The 19,915-nt window shown below is 41.7% G+C and overlaps 1 protein-coding gene across 6 annotated transcripts in view; it reads left to right on the plus strand.

Annotated features, from left to right (window-relative positions):
- Positions 1–14,324: 14,324 nt before the first annotated feature.
- Cttnbp2 (cortactin binding protein 2) overlaps positions 14,325–19,915 on the plus strand; it is a 157,614-nt gene continuing 152,023 nt past the window's right edge. For 4 of the 6 annotated variants that reach the window (XM_037203500.1, XM_028871749.2, XM_037203502.1 and 1 more), the window contains exon 1: positions 14,330–14,539. In XM_037203500.1, coding sequence (XP_037059395.1) covers positions 14,459–14,539 — 81 coding nt within the window. In that variant the 5' untranslated portion in view covers positions 14,330–14,458. Of the gene's footprint in view, positions 14,540–19,915 lie in introns of all 6 variants that reach the window. The other 2 variants (XM_028871752.2, XM_037203503.1) reach the window with 2 other exon arrangements.

The raw sequence follows: 19,915 nt of genomic DNA on the forward strand, positions 1-19,915 counted from the left end.
TGTGGAAGAATCCATTTCTGAATCAGCAAGTGATTATATCGTAGGTAGGTTGTTTATTTGCTTGCTTGCTTTTAATTGGAGGGGAGAAAATCTGAGAAGAGCTTCTCCACTGAGCAGGAAAATAGAAAACTGTGACGTAATTGTGTGATCTGAGGGGAAGTGGATCTGCAAAGCCAAGGAGAGGATAATGCCAGGCAGCTGAAAATACCCCAGGAAGTCATTGAGATAGAAAGGGGGGTCTGAGACATACCAAGTCTGCGTGGGATGGGAGTCCAGATTATTCTATTTGCATGTTAGCAGAAGGCTGATAATGTTGGAATCACTGGAATTGCATTTATGTTTGGAGAGATAACATGGGATCTGCTGTAGAGCCAAGATAACAATCCCATCTGGGCCTTACTTTCTTCTGTAAAGTCAGAGGGTGGCTGAAAGCCAAGGTCTGTTTCATTAAAATCTGCTTTCATCTTTGGAGCCCTTCCTCTGTAATAGGTGGAACGTATAATATCCCCCACACGCTCATGGCGTTTGAACACTTGGTCACCGGCTGGTCACACCGTTTGAGGAGGTTATGGAACCTTTAGAACAAGGCCGAAATAGGTCTGCAGGGCTTTGGGGGAGTTACTGCTAGCCCCTGCTTCCAGTCATGCTATCTCCTTCCTAACCCACTGGGATGTGAACCAGACCACTGTAAGCTCCTACTGCTATGATGGACTGATGTCCTCTGAACTTAGGAGCTAAAATATTCTTCCTCCCTTAAATTGCTTCTGTCAGGCATTTTGCCGCAGAAATGAGAATCATAACGAATCTATTCCCCCTCCAAAACAAATCAATTAGCTAGTAATCAGTGAATAAACATTTACCAACCCCAAACTGATTGTCACAACCTTGTGGCTAACTTCTACAGGCATAGAGGGGAAAATAGAATATAGGTTTTTCTATCTGTAAAAGAAGTTACCAGTTTTCTTTAAGAAGACGAGATATTGTTGTAAATATGCCCCAAAGTAGATCATTTTATATCAGACAATAGCCAGGAAAAAAATAACTTCTTCAGGGCAAGTGTGGCCCACAACCTGCTTTTACACATGAAATTCCACATTTACATCAGTGTTTTTACATTTTTACATTGCAATGGCAGAGTTGAATAGAATATTCTACCATTCAACCCGAAATACTTGCTGGTTGGAATCTTATGGGAAACATTGGTCAGTTGTATTAGAACAGTCACATGGATGAACAAAGCTATAACTACTGCAGTTTAAAGGACTCACCTCTAAGAGGACCCACAGCCAGGTCCTGGGGACACACACCCAGCACAAGGAGATCCCAGGGAGTCTCCTCGGAGGAGGGGGAGGGAGGGGGAGATATTTACTATAGTTCATAAAGAGATGCTGGAAGTAGTTACAGGTGATTTTTTTTCTTGTGTTATTTTCTTGGTGTTTATAAACTATTGCTGATCCTCAGGATGATACATTTGGAAAAGTCTAATTTTTTAAAAAATATCCTCTATAATGTTTCCCTCAAATCATTACTGGTTAAAAATGCATCTCCCTCTTCTGAGAAACAAATATTGCCCCACAGATACTTTTAATGAGTAGGAGTCAATCAGAGGAGTGTATAAATGAGTTGCAAGAAAAAATAAGATAGGAAAATCCAGAGTCACAATTCGTAGTTTCACTGAAGAATTTGTTACTGTTTATATTTAATTTTTAAATAATAACTTAATTTGACAAATGAAAAGGCTTGAGGGTAATTGCAGCAGTTTCAGGACATAGTTATTTTCTACTGTAAAAAAAAAATGTACCATTGTAATGAAACAGCTGAGATTGGTTTGTGGCTGTTAAACCTTTTCCAGGGTCTTAGAGTCTTTGGGTTGCTGTGTATAGATCCCTCACTCTGGGTGAATCTTCCAGATTAGCTCTCTTCTCACAGTGTCCCATGTTCTACCTCAGTACAAATTTCTTTCCATGTATGTGTGGAGATCTTAAATGTCGGAAGCCATAGGAAGAAAGGGAGTTGATCCAACCTTGGCTGACTGTCTGCTTAGGTTAAGAGTCAGCAGTAAGATGCAGAGGGACACACTCCCTCAGAAGACTTCTGCGTTCGCTGATGGGCTCAGCCCAGGAGACATGAACAAAGAACGCATGGGTGACCTGCTCCTTCAGTAGTGTGGGACAAAAGGTGCTCTGAGCAGTGCTTGTTAAAATGTGCAACCGATTAATGTATGCTGCAGTTTAAGCAATGCAAGAGTTAATTCTTTGATTTGAAGCATCCAGTGTTTACAGTTTGAAAACTGACATCTTGTTTATATTTCACTGACATATGTATTTTTAATTTGGAAATTTTCACATGAACATTTAATTTCTTCTTTCTTTTGAAAAAAAATGGGTGTTCTGACAGCACCAGATTTGCATTTCTTCATAGAACATATTGAGGGGTTGTTTTTGTTATTTTATTTTGTTTTGTTTTTCCTTTTGTTAAACAGGACCTCTGCCTCTGTCTTGGCCCACATCCTTATTCTTCCCCAGTTACGTACTCCTAGCTATTGTTATTCACGTATCCTGTGTACCTGGCCCTTGTAATCACTGATTTAATAATTCTGACCTAAATTCAAGCAGATAATTATATTTTTAAGGGAAAAAACTCAACAAATTTAATCCAGTTTATTTGTGTCCCAGGAAACATTTTAAGACAGGGTTTCATCTGTGTATAATTTCTGAGAAGCCTGACGATGTGGAACTTGCCATCCTGGAGCAGAGAGCGGTCAAGGGCTTTGGGGCAGATGGTCATTTTCAGCCTTGTGGCTCACATGGGTTCAGTTTAGGTTGTTGAGCATAGATATTAGGAAGTAAAACTGAAATTTCATTTCTTTCTAAATCTAGCATTTCTATAGCAATTGTCACCATGGTATCTTACTGTGTTCTGACAGGGGAAATCTCACTTTAAAAAAAAAAATGTGGTAATGAGGGAGAAAGACACTCTATGCTTTAACTTGGGAACCATTTCCTTAATGAAGAGCTCAAAATTTTGTGTGCCCATAAGACAGAAGGTTCAATGTATCCTATCTCAATTCAGGGATGTAGAATTTCTTAGGAATGAGACTGGTACTGTTGAGACAAAAGACTCCAAATGTGAGGGTTAGAAAGCAGGCCACGTTAATAGCTGTGTGCATAGTTCTTAAGTATCTAGTCACTTGTACAGAGTCATCTCATTTAATCCTTTCAACGATCCTGTAGAATAAGTACTCAAATCATTATTTCCATTTTATACAGACAGAAACCAACTCGCTGAACACAAGTGGTTTGCTTGAGAAATCACCACGAAGTGAACAAGTCTTCCAGGACAAAATTCCCTGCACTTTAAATGACCAGGGTTTTTCGGTTTTCTCAGCCAGCCTTCTATTGAGCTCCTCAGGTAGAGGAATCCATGTGCATAGACAACCAGGCCGTGGCAGCCTCTGCAGCTACACAGTGTTTTGAGCCTTGTGACATTGATGGAGAATGTTGGCATAGAAAGTGTACTGTTGGCACAGATGAGACCTGATCGAAGCTCTGAGCAGCTCATCGTAGACTCAGCCTCATTAAAGCATAATTGAAAATCAAGAGAAGGCGATGACACAGAACAAATGATTTTAATCTTCTCAGATCGAGAGGGTCCTCCTGAATCTGTGTGTTGAAGTTCTAACTCGGAATGGGTCATTATTTGAGGAAAGAGCTACTGAGACATAACTAGGGCTGGATTCGATCATGAGTGTAGAGACTAATGAGTTTAGTGACTAAACAAGAAATTCTCCATCCCTACCCATATTTCTCACTCTTATTGCACCCATACACATACATACACACACACACACACACACACACACACACACACACACACACACACACACACACAAATACAAACTCAGGAACACACCAACTCATCTACAAAAGGCCAGTGAGGGCATAGTGAGAAGTTGAGTCTACAAGCCAGGATTAGGGCACTCATTTAAACATTGGCCATCTTGATGTCACACCTTCTGGCCTGCAAAGTTGTAAGAAATACATTTCTGATTTTTAAACCACCTACATTCTTTTGTAAGAGCGGTCCAAGCTGAGTAAAACCATTGCTCACCTTTTGAATAGTGCTCTCCTAGTCCCATCCCATAAAGCACAGCTTATCATGTCTTATTATTAATGACACTCCACACCACCCCAAATCTGTAACAACCACTTACACAGGCTGCATACTGGAGAGCAGAAAACAGAGATGTTCCTTTAGCGCTGATGAATATACCAATCTTTTTTGGAGTGTTTATTATTGGTATACCTTTTGATAGCAAATGACAAGATATGTACCCGACAGAGATGTGAATGTTTGTTTTGGTGCTGAGTATCAAACCTAGACCTACACAATCTAGGGAAGTTAGATATATTTTTGCATCCAATTTTCTTTCTTCTAGTTTTTAAAACTGGAAATAAACAGTATGTTTGGGATGCCGTGAGCACATTTGAACTACGGTACTTGCTGTTAAAAGCCTGTGGGAGACAATCACGTGGTGGAACTATGAGAGAAAGTTGAGTGTAGCAGCACAGAGAGAAGGTTCAGGAGCCCAGAAGGCTGGCCTCGATCCTAGGGATTCAGAGCTAGCCAGTGGCTCCAGTCTTCTGAATTTTTGAGGGATTGTAAGGTGGAAGTTTTCTCTATGACTCTGTGATGTCTAAGTGCTGAAAACTTCCACTACTAGTCATTATATAAACCATACAAAAGACATCTGCTTACTTAGTTCATAGGTTTAGACTATGATAAGTTTGGATTTGATGTCCTGGATCTGGTCAAAGTTTGTGGCACCAGCTCCATGTAAGGCATTTTCGTAATTAGTGACCAATGGAGGAGGGCCCATCCCATTTTGAGTGGTGCCATCCCTGGGCTGGTGGTCCTGGGTTCTATAAGAAAGCAGGTTGTGCAAATCATGAGAAGCAAGCCAGTGAGCAACACTCCTCTACGGTCTCTGTATCAGCACCTGCCTCCATGTTCCTGCCGTCTGAGTTCCTGTCCTGGCTTCCTTCAATGATGGACTATAGTGTGTAAGTCAGATAAACCCTGTCCTCTCCAACTGGCTTTTTAGTCATACTGTTTCATCACAGTAACAGAAATCCTAACTAGGACAGTGGAAAAAAGCCACTGAAGAAGATTAACTTCTGTCCTCTAGGAGCATCCACATAGACACATACATGTATACACACACACACACACACACACACACACACACACACACACACACACTCCTCATTTAATTAAAATAGGCATGCCACAAAAATAAATTTGCCCTTCTGATTTAAATGAACCCTCTAGAGTTTCTCTCTTTAGACTTTTCCAAGTTCATATTGGGTTTTTAATATTTAATTGATTATCATATAATATTTGGTTTCAAATTAAAATTTTATACAAACAGCCTTGTTAGTACTGTATATTTGTGCAACTATTTTATTAAATTTTATAAATTTCTTTCCAAAACTGCATGTGTATTAGAGAGATTATTAATTCTTTAAAAGGTATAGGAGGAATCTGAAATAGAAATGTGTTAAAACTATCAGAGGAGGGCTAAGGTAAATAACACTGTACTTTAAACATAGGTCACAGCAGGTCACGTGCTTCTGTTGTTTTGTTTCTTCTTAGGATACCTTAGTTGGCCTAACAAATGCAGAGTTTGATCTCTTGACATAGGCAAATTTATTATATCTTGGAAAAATCGTGGCATTTAAAAAATGAAAATATTTGTAATAATTCAAAAAGCATATTTTCAGGTTGGGAAGATATCTTAGCCTGTAAATCACTCTCCAGAAGCAAGAGGGTCCTAGTTCATTCCTAATACATGTAAAAGTCAGTCATGATGTTGTTTGGGGAGGTGGTGACGGGACCCCTGGGCCTGCTGGCCAGGCAGGTTAGTCTGATCAGTAAACCCTAGGTCCCTGAGAGAGACCCTCTCTCCAAAACCAAGGTGGGGGTGGAGAGAACTTACTTCTCTCTCTCTCTCTCTCTCTCTCTCTCTCTCTCTCTCTCTCTCTCTCTCTCTCTCTCCCTTTCTCTCTCTCTCTCTTTCTCTCTCTCTCTCTCCTTCTCTCTGTCTCTCTCTCCCTCCTTCCCCCTCTTTATCCCTCTCTCTTTCCCTCCCCCCCACTTGACATACAAGAACACACAAATTATATTTCCATTTTAATTAAGCTCTTAGTCATATTTAGCATTTGTTCCAACTAAGAACTTTAGTAACAGATCACAACATACATGAAAGCACTTGACATGATGGATGTCACAGTAGAAATTACAGATATTTTCAAATATCAGTATAATTATTGGAGAGATTTCAAAGTACCCCCGTAATCATGAAAACTTAGAAAGCTCATAAATTATGAACCTTGCCATACCATTACATCTTCTTATCTATTGTTCTAGTAAATAAACATCTCGATTACTACATTACAAATTTGCTTTTCATAGGAAGAATTTGATCACTAAACTTGAATATATCTATTTTTTAAAAAATCCTTTTGAATTCCTCATATGTTTATAGTGTTGAAGATCAAACCAACTGTTGGAGCAGAGTTCTACTCCTAACCTATCCAATGCATTTCATTTTAGGAATTAAGTACCCTTTTATTATTATTTTTTTTTTTGAGACAGAATCTCCGGGTATTATCACAATGCCAAAGGGGCCATCCCACAAAAGAAGGAAGTAGTAACATCAACTTTACTTGCATATGCATTTGTGGATCCATCTGCCTAAATACTGGAACCATTTAATAAGTTGGAATAAAGTTTTATAGTTGACTGGGATGCTGGCTCAGTGTCATGTACCGCAAACCTGCTAATCCTCACTTAACCTTGAATTATAGGAAATCTGCCAGACATTCAAAGTATATTTTAGAATCTTCATGTCTGAGAATCATCTATTCATTGGGACATACTCATTTAACCCTTAGCTACTTTTGTTCTGAATACCAATTTTTAAACCCATACAGGCAGGCTACTTCTTGGAAATAAGAGAAACACCACTGTATTTTAAAACTGGCAACGGGGTTTTCACTTGGTGGCAATATATTTCACAACTACAAACTAACCTTTATTGCCAGCATGACATTCTGTACCAGACTACAGAGGAGAACATAAATCAGTACCTGAATTCTATTTGTCAAGGGAAATAAGGGAGTCTAAGCTAGGCTTATCCCACTCCCAGATGTAAATCCAAGAACAATAGGCCTAGATACAATTCAATTAGGCAAGAGAAACTAGAGTATTTTTGTTACAAATACTTTCTCTGAAAGTAGGCACATATGGTTTTCATGTCCAATTATAACATAGTAGATTGTGTTGAGCCAGTCCTTCAACTAAAACAACAATAAAGTGGGACCATGTATATGAAATGACTATCTAGTAAATATGAATTCAAGTGGGGCTTCAGAAGCTGTGGTTCTTGAGGGGAAGACTGGGATGGTTTGAGGAAATAAGAATATGCCTTCCTGGATTAAGGAAGCAGACTTGGGCTTGGGAGCTTGCCTAAGTGCTTGGGACTTGAAAGATACAACTTCAGAGGGGAAGAAACTTCAGAGAAGAGAATCCAAATATTGAGTACTCAATTTCCTCTAGAATTTTAAGCCAAAAGACAACAGGATCTGGGAGGCTTAGGAGCTAAGGGTGGGGGGCAGGGAGAAATCCTAAACAGGTGTGGTTGTTTGAAAGCAACTGGCTCCCATAATCTCATAGGCAGTGGCACTATTAGAAGGTGTGGCTTTGTTGGCGTGGGTGTGGCTTTGTTGGCGTGGGTGTGGCTTTGTTGGCGTGGGTGTGGCTTTGCTGGAGAACGTGTTGCTGTGGGGCCAGGCTTTGAGCTTTCCTATGATCAGGGTATTGCCAAGTGTGTCAGTTGACTTCCTGTTGCCTGCAAGATGTAGAACTCTCAGCACCACATCGGCTGGCACACCACCGTGCTCCCTGCCATGATGATAATGGACTGAAACTCTGAAACTATAAGCAAGCCACCCAAATTAAATATTTTTTCTTGTAAGAGTTGCCGTGGTCATGGTGTCTCTTCACAGCAATAAAAATCTTAGCTAAGACAACAGGACACACAGCAGATTGCTATACATACATATACATACACACACATACACACACAGACACATCAAAGAGATCAATAAATTGTGTTGCATTAAAATCGACTTTCACCCTGATTTACATACTTAGAAAAATAGCTTCCTTCTAGATTTATGATTGTTTTGACACTCATGTTTAAATCTATAGTTCTATTTTTGTCTCAAAAATTCTAAATAGGATTCTGTAACCGAAGCAGAACAATGCAGTGTGGTTTGTATGTGAGATGTGAGATGGCTACCCACTACACCCACTGCTCCAACTTAGGAATCTGGATCCAGTGTAGTTAGACGCCTCCCCTGCCAACACTTCATTTTTAAAAATCTGGCAGTAGAGTTCTCTGCCAATATCTGTGGACATCTATGTCCACAGTGTGTCGGGGCAGAAGGATGATCCATACAGAGAGGTGTCAAACAAAGCCACATTGTACTGGCACCATGTGACTGAATGGTCAGTAAGAGGGCGAGGGTGAAAGCTGGCACAGGGAGAAGACACAAAGGAGATATCGAGGGGAGGAAACAGTAGTGGTGTAATTTATATTTCAACTGAATTGATTCTTTAGAAGACATTAATGCTGAAACTGATAAATAATAAATACTAGGTGATGATGATATCATGATAAAAGTGAGTTAATAATAGCTGGTATAAGGTTAACTCTGATTTCCTTAAACAAATACATGTATTATATTGTTAACATAAAACATCTTCAGTAGGAAAGTGTTGATTCCCAGGTGTAAGTTCATTACTTTACAAATGAATTCATCTTCCCCAGAATCTAGAGATACCAATGCCATTTTTCCTTTCAATTCTTGAATCACAAATATAATTAAGCCTTCATTTCTATTTATGACATTGTGTCATAAATATTATGAATTAAATTGTATTTTTATTAATTGGTTATTCAACTTTTGCATGAATATTTATGCTATTTCCTCTCAAATAATACCATAATATTTCTAAATGCTTTAAAATGAGCCTGGCTAATATGAACTTTTTAACTGTTTTTGTTTGTTTGCATTTTGAAGATAAAAGTAACTATTGCCATAAATTGAGATTTGAGACATGAATTGAAATTTATGTCTCAAAAAATCCAATATATTAGAAACTCCATTAGCTACAAATACACAAATCGTGCTGTTCTGAAGGGTACAAAGGTATTGGTTCCCTTCATAATTTTATGTAGAACTAAGGCTCTGTAGCCTAAGCAAATCCTAATTGAGTCAAGCATAAGCACTTGCTGCATAACCATTAATATTGAAAAGCATCACCTTTAGTTCCTTTTAAAATTCTCTGAACACTGCATTTGCTTTTGTATTGAACAGCACATACCCAGCAATGAAGGGAAATCTTAAGGTTTGGTTTTTATAACAGGCCCTGCACTTCTAATCAAAGGCAAAAGGGGCCGGATCTCGCAACCTATTTATATAGTTTTAAAACTTTCTAAGAAAAAATACAGCTCTGCTATAATTAATGCCTAATGGTATAAACACTTCTGCCTTTGTGGTTGCCTAGTAACTACATACTGCAAGCTTGTGGGGCGGCTAAAGAGCTGAACAAGTGGAAAAGCTCAGATCCATTTCCAATTCAGATGGTTGAGGGGCAGCTGTGGGTCAGATTCTTTTGTTAAAATTGTTTTTCTACAAGGGCTTTGCACTAAAACATCCTTGTACACCACAACTTGCTCTTGTAAGTGATTTCTGTAGGTAGGAGTGTAAATCAGCAAGAGATGAGCAAAAAGAATTCAGTAGAACAGAACCAACTCTATCTGGGTTTTCTGCACTGGTCCTGGTGTCCTTTAGAGAGACTGGGTCGGCACATGATGTTCTTATCATTCCTTTATATTTATATTTCAGTAAGATCTAGTATCTGACCTGGCTATGAGGCTTACACCTGTAATCGGGAGTTCAAAACCAGCTTGAGTTGGAGGCCAGTTTGAGTAACACAGGCACACCCCATCTCAAAAGATAAACAAACAAGCAAACAAACAAACAACTATCCCGGTAAAACCTGGTACTTGGATATCACTTTGGCAACTGAATGATCCCCAGATATAGACCCTGCTTAAAGATGGCCTGATGGCTAATCTTTGTTGTCAACATAACCACATCTGGAATCAGCTAAAACTCTAGCAGCTGGGCATGCCTATAAGGGACTTTCTTTCTCTCTCTCTCTCTCTCTCTCTCTCTCTCTCTCTCTCTCTCTCTCTCTCTTTCATTTTATTTTATTTTATTTTATTTTATTTTTTGAGACAGGGTTCCTCTGTGTATTAGCCTTGGCTGTCTTGGAACTCACTCTGTAGACCAGGCTGGCCTCAATCTCACAGAGATCTTCCTGCCTCGGCCTTCTGAGTGCTGGGATTAAAGATGTGCTCCACCACACCTGGTGGCCAGGACTTTCTTGATTGAGATAGAAAGATTCACTCTAAACCTGGCCCACACATTCTGGTTGTAGCCCACGTAAAAGGATGTGGAAGAAGGAAGCTTTTGCTTTTCCCCTGCTTGTCCTTACTCTTTCTGGCAAGTTCATCTATCCTGTTACTGAGATATTCCTTTGCTAGTGTTAGAACTTACTTCTTAGGAATTCCAGTGTAGACTGAAAACTGGCAGCTCTCTGGAATCCTCTGGAATCTCAACGTTAGGTTGGAATTGCTGAGATATCCAGTTTCTTAGACTGAACAACTACCAGATCCTTTGCATTAGTCAGAAGACAAAACATTGTTGGACCACCAGGACCATAGCCTATAGCAAGCCACTCTAATAAATCTCTCTCTCTCTCTCTCTCTCTCTCTCTCTCTCTCTCTCTCTCTCTCTCTCTCTCTCTCTCTCTCTCTGTGTGTGTGTGTGTGTGTGTGTGTTATTCATTCTGTTAGTTCTGTTCCTTTAGAGAACTCTAACTAATACAGGTAGTATTCAAAGCGCTAGAGGTTGTTACAATTTACATTTAGCTTTGACTTGCTTCCTACATAGCAGATTTAATTTCCTAATTACATTTTGCTTTAGCTTAGGTAAATTAGCTTGCATTCCCTTGGCACACACCAACTGCAGTTGGTAAGAAAGCCATCCAAATCCATAGGTTGTTGACAAGAATGGGCTAACTAGATTCAAATTAAATTTACTGAACAAAACCCACAAAGAGCCTCCAGCACATGCAGATAATGACAAGTTATCTACGAAGGAATGTAGTTAGATCATATGAAAACCCATTTCTGTCAATGTCTTGATCTCAAAATCATGCCTTAGACAGGGTGCTGGGAGTTAGTCCTCGTTCTTTCTTTCAGAATTCCCAAAGTTAAGATTTGGGGCTCTCTAGGTTGGTCACTTCATGCAGACAGGAATAAGCCTGGAGACACCACTTAAATTGTATAACTACAGTCTTTGAGGCATAGTCAGAAATGATTTGTTACTTGGTAATTTTGTCATTTGGCAAAGCTAAGACATGAGCATATGGTTTGCTCTCTGGGATTATCATAAATGTTGTCATTTGACTGAAGTAGAGGATTCTCTTCCATGGGACTGGTTTTAGGATATGCACATGTTTCTTTATCTTCTCACATGGAAGGAAACCGCCCCTTGCAACATGATGTGCAACTCCCTGGGTTCTTGGCTTTGTGGGTTGGAGGATGTGGCTGGTGAGGCCAAGGACATGGTTTAATCAGAAAACCCACTTCGTTTCCCAACCACTGTCTCCATTCCTAACCTCAACAACTCATTTCTCTGGTCTTAAAACAAAACCTTTAAGGAGCGTCCTATAGCTCAACAGTTTGGTAAACAATGAACCTCAGATTCTTGGTCAGGAAGCCATCATCGGCAATATGTACAAAGGAAAAATTAATGTACATTTTTTTCTATCTGCAACATCGTCAGTACGCCTCCTTCCATCTTAATGCAGAAGAGAACCTATGGGTTAAGAATCTGGTTCATTTCCTCTTCCTCTTACACTTCCAGCTTCCTGCTTCTACTCTGCCTCTTGGAAGTTTTCATTCTGGCCCTGGGATGGCTTTCATGGTTATTATTATTTAGCTGTTAAAAGACTTATGGAGTCAAATTACTGTTTTCAAATCTATTTGCTTTAACTTCAAGAGAGATGGTCTTTGTTTAGAAAGAGTGCAATGGAAGCTAATTCTCAGGAGAGAATTGAAAGCTAGTATCCTCCAGTGGAGAGGCAGTTCCAGGCCAAGGCACTGGTATGGGAGTTAACCCCTTCTCTGCTGCAAGCAACCCTGGAATGCTCAGTCGGTCCTCAGCCTGGCAATTTTCAGGCAGAGGCAAAGAGCTTGGATTCTCTTTCCCATGTCCTGGGGTTTGGCAGCTAAAACGTGCTGTTCTATGTTTTTAGTGCCTGTATACTTTTCATTTACATACATAGATATAAGTAAGAGGGCAAAAAAAAAAAATCATTCAAAAATTGACTCCCATTCTGACATGAATCTATTTGGGTTTTATTTAGAAAGAAAGAAAACTATTTATTTCTAATGATGCGGTTAAATTTTTAGTGTTATTATAAAATATCTTCAAATAAATGAGGCATCTAAAAATTGAGCTGCATGGCTAAGTACATAAGATCTGTTTCCCAGAAATAAGATAATTTAGATGCCTTGTTCTTAATTCCTAAGTGAAATATATTATTTTATCCTCCTGCCTCTCCCTAGAAGTATGCCAGCCAATTTTCAAGTAATAACTCAACATCAGTATTAAGAAAATTGATGACCTAGTGATGTACAAAAATGAATTTTGAAAAGAATAAGAAATATCGTTGCTTCTAATTATAAATATTTACTATCAGTCCAAAATCTTTTACTGTCAAAAGCTTTCCTTTCATCTTACAAGAAATCTAGGTAGTCTCATATTGAGCAATTTTTGGAGACTATGTGATTAAATAAAAGGAAGTGGTATAATGAACAAGAGTACAAACCAAAGGACTAAGATCAGCCATCAGAATGAAAGCACAGAAAATAAACAAAGGAAAGCCTGTGCCCAGGCTAACCTGCAGGCAGTTCCTAAGCTCTGACCCTTAACCTCAGAGTTCCAGGTGAAAGTTTCCCTGACCTCTCTTTTGAGGATGAACTTTCTAGATTTTGTTGACCAATTCCTTTCAATGTCTTTGTAGAAAAGGTTTTCTCTGTGTCATATTTGGATCCAGTTTAGAAAGCTGAGCAGTCAAGGTGTCGCAACTTCTCATTAGGAGCAGGCTGTTTTCTTTGTTGTTGTTGTTTTGTTTTGCTTTGCTTTGCTTTGTTTTGTTTTGGCTTTGATCTGTTCCCTTGGACTGAACATTCCAGAATTTCAAGTGTGGGGTTGGGTTGTCAGTTGATTTGACGTCACAGAGACTCAGTGAATGCTCCATCTGATTTTGTACTTTCGACACATTTTTAGGGATATGGAGCTTTGGGGAGGGTCTCAATATAGACTCAATAAGGTGATAGATTTTCAGATTCTGGCCGTTGGCGGGAAAGGGTAAGAACTGAATTAGAGGCAGGGTGGAGAAATTAAGTGCCTTGGCCTAACTCGTTCATGCAAACTCTCCAGCCATGCATTTCCACAGGAGCATGTTAGCAAAGGTTCGTCTGTGTTTCCTCATGTCCTCACCTGCACAGAGGAAGTTGCTGTTCTCTTAAAAGTATTAAAACATCGCTGGATGCTTGGCTGTTTTTCAGATAGACCTCGGGCTTGGGTTCGAGTATCTCCACCTTCCTTGAAAAGACAATTGAACAGAAAGGCATAAGCTGAAGGGTGAGAAACACAGCATCAGCTGAAAGTTGATGGCTTCGGAGGGGGCTAGCATCAAATATGCAATAAAACAGAGCTGGCTGTACATAAACCAAGAGGATAGCAGTGCCCAGAAGACAAGGGTTGGAAATATTAAAGAGGCACCTCGATGGAGCTAGTCCAAGAGAAGAATGGTTCCTCGATCTTAACTGATTTAACATCCAGGAGCCTGGCATCCAGTTCGTTTTGTGCCCTGCCTCCTAAGCAAAGAGTTTGCCAGTTCATCGCCTCCCGAGAGGAAGCTTCTTTTCTTTTGCATCCCGGGGTGTCTGTCTCCCCAACACCAGCACCAGGCCACGCGGCTGGCTTGCTTGCTTGCTTGCTTGCTGGTTCTTGGTCCCCGGGGAGCGGCTGCCGCGGGCGAGCGGGTGGGCGGGGCGCCGGCGGCGTCTCCAGCGCGCAGAGGGTTAAGCGGCAGGGGCGGCGCGGCGAGGAGGGAGGGGGCGGCCGGGCTCCCGGGCTGAGAGCGCCGCGGCCGCAGCCAGCAGCCGGGGAAGCGCCGCCCGCGCCGAGAGAGCTGAGCCCCGCCGCCGCTCCGAGCTCGCATTCGGATCCGCTAGGGCAGGAAGATGGCGACGGACGGCGCGAGCTGCGAGCCCGACTTGTCCCGCGCCCCGGACGACCCGGCGGGGGCCACGGCGGAGGCCGCGGTAACCGAGTTCCCTGGGCTCCGGGGACGGGTGTAGACGCAGGCTGGGGGTGGTGCCCCGGTCCCCGCTGGACACTCCCCGAGGGATGCCCCGTCCCTACCCTGGAGTGCCCCTTACTTCCTCGGGGTCCCATTTCCTTCTCCGAGGTATTCCTTCCCAGGGGTTTCCCCTTCCTTCTGCGGGGCACCCCTTTCCTGGTGTGCCTCTTCCTCTGGATACCCCTTCCTTCCCCTGGGCACCCCTTCCTTTCTCGGGGTGTGCCCTTCGGATGCCCCTTCCCTGGGGTGCCCCCAAGGCCAGAAGCAGGTTCCAGTGGGGCGACGCTGCTCGTTCCCCCCCACCCCACCCCCCGCACGGTGCTAGGGGTCCGTCAGTCCTTCTGGAGCTCCCCGCATGCGTCCTCGGTGACCCCTTTGCCCACTCCTTGGGGTGCTCACGGAGGATCTCAGCCCCCATTGTTCAGCTGTGCCAGGCACGGAGCAAATGCTAGTCTCGGGGTGTCTGACACCTCTGGGGAGACCTGGGGAAGCAGTAAGGGGAAGGCGAACCATCGCCAGGCAGGTGTGGAGATGCTCTTTGTGTGTGTGGGTTCGTGTATCTTGGGGCGGCTGTCGGGAGAGGCCCCGCGCCCAGCTGTGGGCGCTGCTGCAACTGAGCGCCAGCACTTTGGGTCCTAGCTGCCTGCTGCTGGGTCAGTCATCGGCAGGGACCTTCTTCCTTGCGCGAAGCGGGATCGAGCTGGAGTTTCTGAACCCGGTGTCAACACATTGTTCCCCTCCCCTACCATCTTGACTTGCTTGAGCGCGTACCTGCTCCCTTCTTTGCTACTCTGAATGACTGCACGCACAGACACTCGCCAGTGGTTCCCACTCCCGTCTTGCCCGGCTTGGGGGTCTCAACCAGGTTGGGAAAACATTCGCAGGTCTGGGAAGCAGCTTTTGCTAGAGCTGTAAAGAAAGGCAGGTCCAGGAGCGCCTCCCAGTCTTAGCCAAATCCTGCAGTTCTCGCGGAGGATTCTGAGTGGGACCGAGTGAGCTGAACCTGGCATGGACGCCCCCTCCATGTCTCCCACCTCCAGATCCGAGTCCGGGTCTGGACAGCAGAGGGCAGGACCAGGTGTAAACACACCCTGGGCTGTTTAAATTCCTCCCAGCTCCGGAGGAAGGGCTTGCTAGAATGAGAAGAGATGTGGAGGATGGTACTTGGGGGCGAGAGCTGCGAAGGGAGAACGGGAGGGGTGGGGTAACTAATTCCCGTTGGTGAAAATGAAAGACTCTGAGCTAAAGCTTTTGGGAAAATCTAGTTGTTCTTTCTTTGCTAATAAGAACTTTAAAAATATTTTAAATGAAACCTTTCCACTTGCGAGTTACTTTCGTTCTGTGGGGGATAACGAACTGACTATGAAAGCCCAAGTCCCTCTGGGAAGCTGAAATTATTTGAGTGTCCTGTTCTCCATGTGGAGGAGGAGGGACAGTGGAGGTGTGGGGGAACGCACTTTTTCTCCCCCAGAAAGGTGGATAGTTTGTTTAATCTACTTAGAATACACTGCTTGGTGCCCGCACGACATTTCATCCACCAGACTAACCAGCACCAGCGTGCGGTTTATGATGTGTGATATATACGATTGTAAACAAAATTGCATTGTCGGGAATACATCTGTGCCAACAAGGTCAGTGTTCCTGTCGGCGCTTTAAAAATGTCAGGACCCAAATTCAAATGCTGATAAATTGGCAGCTTGGTTATTTTACTCTTGTTAGGGAGACTAGTCAGGCAAAAATCTCCCGGAATAGGACCTCCTTCATTATTCCCATGGGATCCTGTAGGCTTCCAACCTGCAGTAACAGTGCTAAGGTTTTTGAAGTAACTGTTTATTTTTTAAGTAAAAATGGGGTTACTTTTTATTCAGTAAAAGTGGGATTTATTTTTTTACAAGTAGTTTGGACTTGAAAAGGGGACTCTTACATTAGCTACTTGCATAAACCTGCCATTTATTTATTTATTTATTTATTTATTTATTTATTTATTTATTTTGAGGGTCACATGTGGCTAAAGCTTATCTTGATCCTCCTATCTCTCTGCGTTCTAAAGTGCTGGGATTAGTGGCCCTTCCAACCACCCTGCCTGGCTTCAGGCATTATCATCATCATCATCATCATCATCATCATCATCATTAAAGAAAATCTAGTTAGAGAAATCCTGTTTGTCAAATACTTGTTTTTAATCTAATGGTTAAAAATTAAAGCTTTATTTTGCCAACAAAGGACTTAATATATTTTTTTAATTATAGTGAGCAATTCTCTTTTTGCCTTATAGAGATTTATTTCATTTCAAATTGGTTTACATCTTGTGTAATTTTATATATACATTTGGCAGAATCAAGCTAGTGAAGCCTCCAAAGCAGCTGGCTATTTTTAAAGTGCATGTTTTTAGAGGGTTTTTTTTTTTTTTAATTCTATTTAGATTGTTGCTTAGGAACCGGTTTAATTTATAGTTTGCAGTTTAATATAATTTCCAGTGGAGTGTTTTAAATTTAGTTTGTTATCCTTGTTCTTCACTGTTTAAATCCTGAAGGCACCTCGAGTGTAAAGCTGGCTAACAGCTACATTATTCAATAGGATCATATTAATAGTCTATGCTGTGATCTGTGCTGGGAGCCTGGGTTATTTTCAGTACCTTAGCCAAATGGGATGACTTTTATAGGCCATATTGCTATTTCTGCTCAGAATATAACTCTTATGGTAGGCAGTATGGAAAACAGAAATCTGCTTTTTATTGTCACTGGAATTTGGGAGTGAGAAGAAAATGGAGATCCATTTAGAGCTGTATTTAGGGAGGCAACTTTAGCATTCTTTTCACTCTGGAATTTTGGAATTAGCTAATATGCAACGTGTAGGTATAGATTTTGCTGTGAGAGTGAAAACCTTGACACTGTTTCCATTAAAAATTGCACATCAGTGTTAAGTTAATGACTGGCACCTTGAAAACTTTGTTCTCCAGGTAACAGTATTGAATTTAAACGCAATAAAAGGGCTCTTCGTAGCCCATTTTGGCTTTGATTCTTGACAAAATTGTAGTTATATAGTAGCTGTGGGATATTGAAAGTTTGATAGAATAATTTTAAGAGAGAGTTTAATAATTTTAACATCAACTCAACACACATCACTCATCAGCTGTGAAGGTGGAGGCATCATGGGTAGCATCTTCACTGCCTTTAACCCCTTAAAGCCTGGCTGGAGTAGACTCTACAGTGCACTGAGGATCCCAATCATGACAGGCACAAATAATGTGGATAGAAGTTTTAGGAACAACAGCCAGAGAGAGGGTTCTGAGTGGAAGGATCTGGAAACGTTTTATGGAAGGCACTAGAAATATTCCATGTTGGAGGACATTTGCATGGAGTCTTCAGACAGAGGTTATGAGCAGACGGTAGAAAGTGGTGTGCACCAATGGCTGGTTCTTGAGATTCCTTCGCAGGTGTCCTGTGTCAAAGGCTCTCACAGATGAGTAGAGAGATGACACCATTTTGGCTTTAGTTTTTAGAAATTTGAAAGATTAGAATTGGTCCCGTTTTAAACAACGGCTTGCATATTTCTGTTTGCACCTGTTCTGTTTATTTGTATTGCTGTTACTGCTCTTGTTAAATTTGTCATAGGAATTTTGTGTTAAGAAACACATGTGCCCTATTTGTGGTTGAATCCATACCAAAGCTACATGACCGGTTGGTTCTATTCTCACGTGTTTCCCATAAGTTTATACATTGAGAAAGCATTTTTACAGCATTAGTCTTCATCAGCAACAAGGGATACCTGCTGTTGTTGATCATGTGACCATCAAGGCTGTGGCCTGGAGAGAGCAGAATCCTTCCTGGAGAGTTGTTTGAACTGATTTGTTAAATGAGGCTCATTAGAAGCTGTTATAATACTTAATGTTGATCAGCTAATTGGAAAATACACTTTGTGTAACAAGATTATAATGCAGTGGTTGGTCTATGATGTACAATGGTTAATGTTGCAGACGTTTCAGCCTTGAATCAACAGATTTTCTTTCCATATTTCTTGTCAGTGCTGAAGTTTGGACATGATAGACAAGTGCTCTATCACTGAGCTACATCTTCAGCCCTTTAAATTTCAGCTTTTGATCTTCCATTTCTTACTGTATGGTGGAGGAGTGGTACCCGTGCTTGAGCTCCTGTGTGGAGGTCAGGGGACCACCCTGTGGAGTTGGTCCTCTCCTTCCATCTCTCTGCGGAATCTGGGGATCAAACTCATGTTAACAGGCTTCTGGGACAAGGGCCTCTACCTGCTAAACCCAGTGTTCATTTCTATATTTCCATTTTCTAAACTGCTTTTCTCAGCGACATATCAGCTGCTTTCCAGATCTTTGTTTTCAAAATTTGATTTTCAACATGATTAGTTTGCCTTTCTATTCTCTCTGATGACTGAGGCAAAAGATAGAATGGTCATAAGATGGTGAACATACAACTCCCTTCTGGAACGTTTCCAACATTAAAGTCAAAGCCATGTCATGCCTTAGGATGTGGAGGAGGGGATGCTTGACAGGTTAAGAGAAAAATTCCAAAAGTATTGGGCACAGGGAAAGATTGGGCAGAAAGGAGATTAGGCAAGGCTTTGGAATAGTAGAAAGGAACATGGAATGTTGGGCTGTTGGGCTAGAATTCAGCTTTAAAAGTGCCTAGCTAGGGTAGAGCCATTTCTTTGTCCAGGCCACATAGGTCCTGCCACCTCAGCTCATTTGAAAAGAGACTTTATTTGAAGCCACATAATTAGATTTCTCTACTGATTCCCAGTTGCAAGCCTTATATAACATAAAAAAAAAAAGCCTGTCTTGGGCTGGAGTAATACTGTAGTCAGTGATGAGCTTGAAGTTCTCTCAAGAAAGCCGGGCATGGTGATGTGCCTTTACTCCAAGGAGGCAGAGACTGGAGGGTTTCTTGGCTCAATCTACTTGGTGAGGTTCAGAACAGTGCTACACCTGTCTGTACAAAGTGCCATCACCAAGAGTGACATCCAAGCTTGGCTTTTGGTCTCCACACACAGGTCTCTCTCTCTCTCTCTCTCTCTCTCTCTCTCTCTCTCTCCCCCTCTCTCTCCCTCTCTCTCCCTCTCTCTCCCTCTCTCTCCCTCTCCCCACCCCGCCCCCTTGTCTTTCTGTTTAGGAGTTATTGAGGGCAATGGCGATGGTAGCATTAATGGTGAAGGATTGTTAAGATTTTAGTTGTATCTATTGTAAATAACTTAAACAAAGACTACTAATGCTGTGTACGGCATGGTGTGGTCCATGTAGAAATGGTGATTTGAGTGAAAAACTGTTCACTTTTAAAAAGTAACTATGTTGGAGATCCAAGGAAGGCTATGG

This window comes from Peromyscus leucopus, chromosome 3 (genome assembly GCF_004664715.2).
Source record: "Peromyscus leucopus breed LL Stock chromosome 3, UCI_PerLeu_2.1, whole genome shotgun sequence".
NCBI classification, from domain to species: Eukaryota; Metazoa; Chordata; class Mammalia; order Rodentia; family Cricetidae; genus Peromyscus; species Peromyscus leucopus.